Source organism: Dendronephthya gigantea, unplaced genomic scaffold (assembly GCF_004324835.1).
Source record: "Dendronephthya gigantea isolate DGI-Jeju-01 unplaced genomic scaffold, DenGig_1.0 000247F, whole genome shotgun sequence".
Taxonomy (NCBI): domain Eukaryota; kingdom Metazoa; phylum Cnidaria; class Anthozoa; order Malacalcyonacea; family Nephtheidae; genus Dendronephthya; species Dendronephthya gigantea.
Genome location: NW_021163257.1, coordinates 58301 through 62816, shown reverse-complemented (window position 1 = coordinate 62816; position 4516 = coordinate 58301). Strand labels below are relative to the sequence as shown.

The 4516-nt window shown below is 38.0% G+C and overlaps 1 protein-coding gene across 1 annotated transcript; it reads left to right on the top strand.

Moving 5' to 3' along the window:
• Positions 1-535: 535 nt before the first annotated feature.
• LOC114540691 lies at positions 536-1626 on the top strand. Its single transcript, XM_028560814.1, has one exon. It carries the CDS (start codon positions 670-672, stop codon positions 1624-1626), a length of 957 nt encoding a protein of 318 aa, XP_028416615.1. The 5' UTR covers positions 536-669.
• Positions 1627-4516: the final 2890 nt, after the last annotated feature.

The window sequence follows — 4516 nt, the reverse complement described above, 5'->3', positions numbered from 1 at the left end:
AGAAGTATTATTTCGTCATGGATGTCAGCCAGCCATTGTTGCTTTTACAAACCAAACACTAACGGACGTTATGCGCTTTTGTACCAGAGCCGGTAGTGAAACTTCGTTTTCTCCTTTGCTTGCAGACACGACTTTCAATATTGCTGAGTACTATTTCACACAGACAGCTTACCAGAACTTGAGCTTGCGGAAACGGGACTCGTGCAGACATCCTTGGTTTCCAGGACCCCTTCTGATCCACAGAAACAGAGCCACTGATGACTTCAAGTACTTTTGGCAAGCAGTTAAGCGTGAAAACCCTAAGCTAGAAGGATTGCATGTCATTTGCACTGACGAAGACGAAGCATTAAGTGGTGGGATTCTACAAGAAACATGCGGTACAATTCACTTGCTGGGTTTGGAGCATGTTCAAGACAGTGTCGAAAGAAAGCTTACAGAGTTAAATTTCCCTGTTCGACAAAGAAAACTAATCCAAGCCGACATATTTGGTGGCCCTGCTATGGGAGAAGATGGCTGTTTTATGATTGTGAGAGCAAAGAAGAATTCGATGAAAAATCCGAAGCGTTTAAAACTAAATGGGAACGAATTGAAAGATCTTCAACCCAGAATAACCCACCCAGGTTTTGCAAGTATTTTAGCCGGTACAAAGAGAAGCAAATCAGAGAAAAAATGGCAAAATATATCCGTGATCGTGCAGGAGTTCCGAGAGGTTTTGGTCAGAACCCAGTAGAGTGGTTACATTACATGTCAAAGCTTGAAATCGATGCTGAGGGAGATGGCGTTAAACACAGAGATACTAGTCTTACAGCAGCTATTTCCAGCCTTAAGAACAGGGTTATGCGGCTGTATCAAGATGCTACGAAAGCTTTATATGGGCAAGGGCCATACAGATTAGACGAGGAGTACAAGAAATTTTCTCTTGATTACGATAGCTGGAAAGACATGTCGCTGGAGGAACGAAAGCCAGTGATGAAACGTTTTCTCACGAGTGTGTGTTGTCCACCTGTTCTTGCTTCCAGGGATAACCCAGTGACGACAGCCAGCGACGATGAGACCAAGTCCATTCAAAATAATGAAAGTGCAAGTGGAGTACCATCAATTTCAAAGATTCCAGAAGTTCGCCGTCTTTCTATCTCAGCGGATCAATTTGGTATTGCAGAAGAAATACTTCCTAACAGCACGCTGAGAGATATGATCAGGAATGCGGAAGCTCTATTGAATGAGCCAGGTGCAATTTTGCCAGCTGCGTCTGAGGATCCTCGAATGAGAACTGTGAAAAGTAGACTTGGCAAAGTTCCCCTCATTGTAAAGCCATCGAAAACCGGAAATCAGCTTGAGTGTCAGTGTAGCGTTTACACGGCCGTGGGTATCTGTCAGGACACAATTGCCGTAGCCGAAGACCTTGATTGGTTGGAAAAATATGCTGAAGTTATCCGGAAAAAATTTCTAAGAAAGCAAGGGACTGGTGTTAACCTCACAACGGCATATAACGCGCGAAAAACTTTAAAAGAGAAAGGGATGAAACCAGATGAAATTAAAAAAGTTGCAAGAAGAAAGAAGAAGGAAATGAAAGAATCGTGGCAACCGTCTACCCCCAGCCGCAGCCAAGGAACCCTAAAGCATTAAGAAACACTACAAGTCAATTATCATCGACGTTTACGCCACAAATTGCTTCTTCGACCTTATCACACCAGGACGAATTTAGTGATTCCGCACAACGTCATCTTGGTGTCTTAATCCCTAATACCATGCCAACTCACTGTCAGCAATTGCAGTACCTGAACGAGAATCAGAACCATTATCATCCGTCCCTGCCACAACCAAGTGAACCAACGTTACTCTTGGACCAGCACCAACAGATGCAACAACAGTTGCGTAACCTTCGCCTTCAACAAGCGCCACAACCTCACTTACCACAACTTCAGTTGCAACCACCACCACCACAACAACAACAATACTCATTAGCGTACCAACCAGTAGACTCCACTACCGTTTGGCATTCGGGCCTTTCACCTCATCCGTATCAAATTTGCATGCTACAGAACAACGTAAAGAAATGCTATGGGTGCAATCAGGACTTTACACAGAAATACCGTTTCCCACCTCACAACATCGTTGTTCGTCACACCGATAGAAGAATTCGTGGTTTGGATAACAACGGGGCCGTTCAGTATGGCGCAGACTTCACCAATACGTATTATCACTGTGATTTTGGCCACATTGCAAAAAAGAACCCCTACTTTGATGGCACTGTGTACGCAAGTTCAAACTATACTTGACTCCTGATCAGCAATCTGTTATAATGGTGGAAAGCTGAAAGTAAAGTTCTGCTAAGATTATTATCTTCATTGAAAACTCCTACTTTAATGGGACTATATACGCAAGTTCATAACTATAGTAAAGCTGAAAGTTAAGTTTTTGCTAATATTTCTTAATATTTTTTTTACATAAAACGGTATTGTTGAACGCAAAACTGTTGTTTTATATTGAAGTTATGAAATTATTTTAACGCATATCAACAGGAAAATCCAAAACCCGACATACCTTTGTCGGAAGACTATTTTTGGGTTTATATTCGATTCAATTCATCAGACTTTGCTCAAAATAATTCCAGTAATTTCGCGGCTTAATTTTGTCATTAAAGTAATATCACGGCTTACTTTTGTCAAGTTTTCCATATCAGCATTATCTTTTTAATGTTTTACCTTTTGATAAGACGTTTGCATTGGAAAAAGAACATTGATTAATATGTAACCAAACATTGCTAAAAGTTTGAATGACCAAACATTCTGTATTTCATGCTAAGTTTCACTTTTTTAAGTGAGGTAAAGTAAAGCGTACATATAAAAGATTAAATCCAGTTGAATCGTTGATTTCTTGTATGACCTCAAGAAATAGCTACTAATAAAAACGTATCATACTTTTTCAATACTTTAATAGTTTTTAGATATTAATTTTACCTTGCACAACCCACAATGCATTATGATTTAAGATGGCGTCGCTATTGACAAGAAAGTATATTTCATTTTTTTTTACCAATTTTGCGAAATTTTTCTTGTCATGTAACCACTAATAAGACTGAAAAGTGAAAACAATTTGCTACTTGTTTAGAACTCGTATGTGACTCGTATGTCATTCGTATGTACTCGTATGTTACTCGTATGTACTCGTATGTCACTCGTATGTACTCGTATGTCACTCGTATGTACTCGTATGTCACTCGTATGTACTCGTATGTCACTCGTATGTAACTCGTGTTACTCGTGTGTTGTTTTAGTCACGATCCAGTACAACTGGTACGTTTCTTTAAAATAATTGTTGTCAGAATTTGTGATATACGTTATCTGCATGCATGCCCTTCTTTAAGTCATAGCTAGATAGAGCAGGGTCAATTTCAACAGAAGGTATTACACTAATAGAAGTTGATGTGTTATGATTTACGAGGGTATATTCTTCTTTTGTATACGACATGAGGAATTTAAGTGTTATATATTGATGAAGCATGATGTAAAATTTTTCTTAATTCATAATGTCATCTTTTCATCATTGATGGCGAATTGAATGGAACGATAATAGGTTTTAATAGATGTTTCTGGTAAGTGAATATGTTCCATGCATGTATACTTTGTTTGGTTGTGTGAATTTTTTTTGGTTGAGTGTTTAGCGTGTTATATGTATGTGTAACCTCATAATATTGATGAAGCATGATGTAAAATTTCTATTAATTAATAATGTCATCTTTCCATCTTTGCTAGCGAAATGAATGGAACGCTTTACTTAAGCTTCCATTTTCACATCCCTTAAATTACACTGTGGATATAATTCAGTCGCAGAATGTGCATATAACGTTGAGTTTTCTAAATTCCTTGATTAACCCGGGTCCACGGCAGGTAATTTTAGGATATATAGTTAATCTTCAATCACCAGATGCTTTTTGGACGAACGATAGCTACGTCACCAACTGTCTGTGAAATATAAGAACCAGGCTTAAAAATTAATAAGAATGTAATTAAACTTTTGCAATACACATATATTTATATTTTAATTAAGGTACTTTACATCTTTTAAACGAAAACTTAAACTAACTGCAATGGTGACTTAACCTTGAAATCAAGAGTTACAATGCGACGCTAAATTAAATTTGCGTGCAAATACATAAACATGGCAATATGTGGCAAATTAACATATAAAACTAACCAAAGATCACTTTGTAAGTTTTCAAAGGGTCCTGTTTTGAAATATCCGGAATTGTAAGATCGTTTAAAACACCAGATGGCGTTGGTAAGCAAAATTGTCTAATTTGTCTAATTCACTTATCATTGCCTAATAGACCTTTTTCATGATGACGTCAAAGGCGGAAAGTATGATGTTACACGAAGTTTGATTGGCTCGATAGTTTTGTGGGGCCAATTAAATTTCGTGTAACATCAAACTTTCCGCGTTTGACGTCATCATAAGAAAGGTCTATTCAATTATGTTTACGCATCAACTGGTAATTATGTAAGTGTGAACTTTC

Bases quoted from the DNA above. Each gene is read 5' to 3' on its own strand.
- LOC114540691 (XM_028560814.1), top strand. From the start codon at position 670: ATGGCAAAATATATCCGTGATCGTGCAGGAGTTCCGAGAGGTTTTGGT.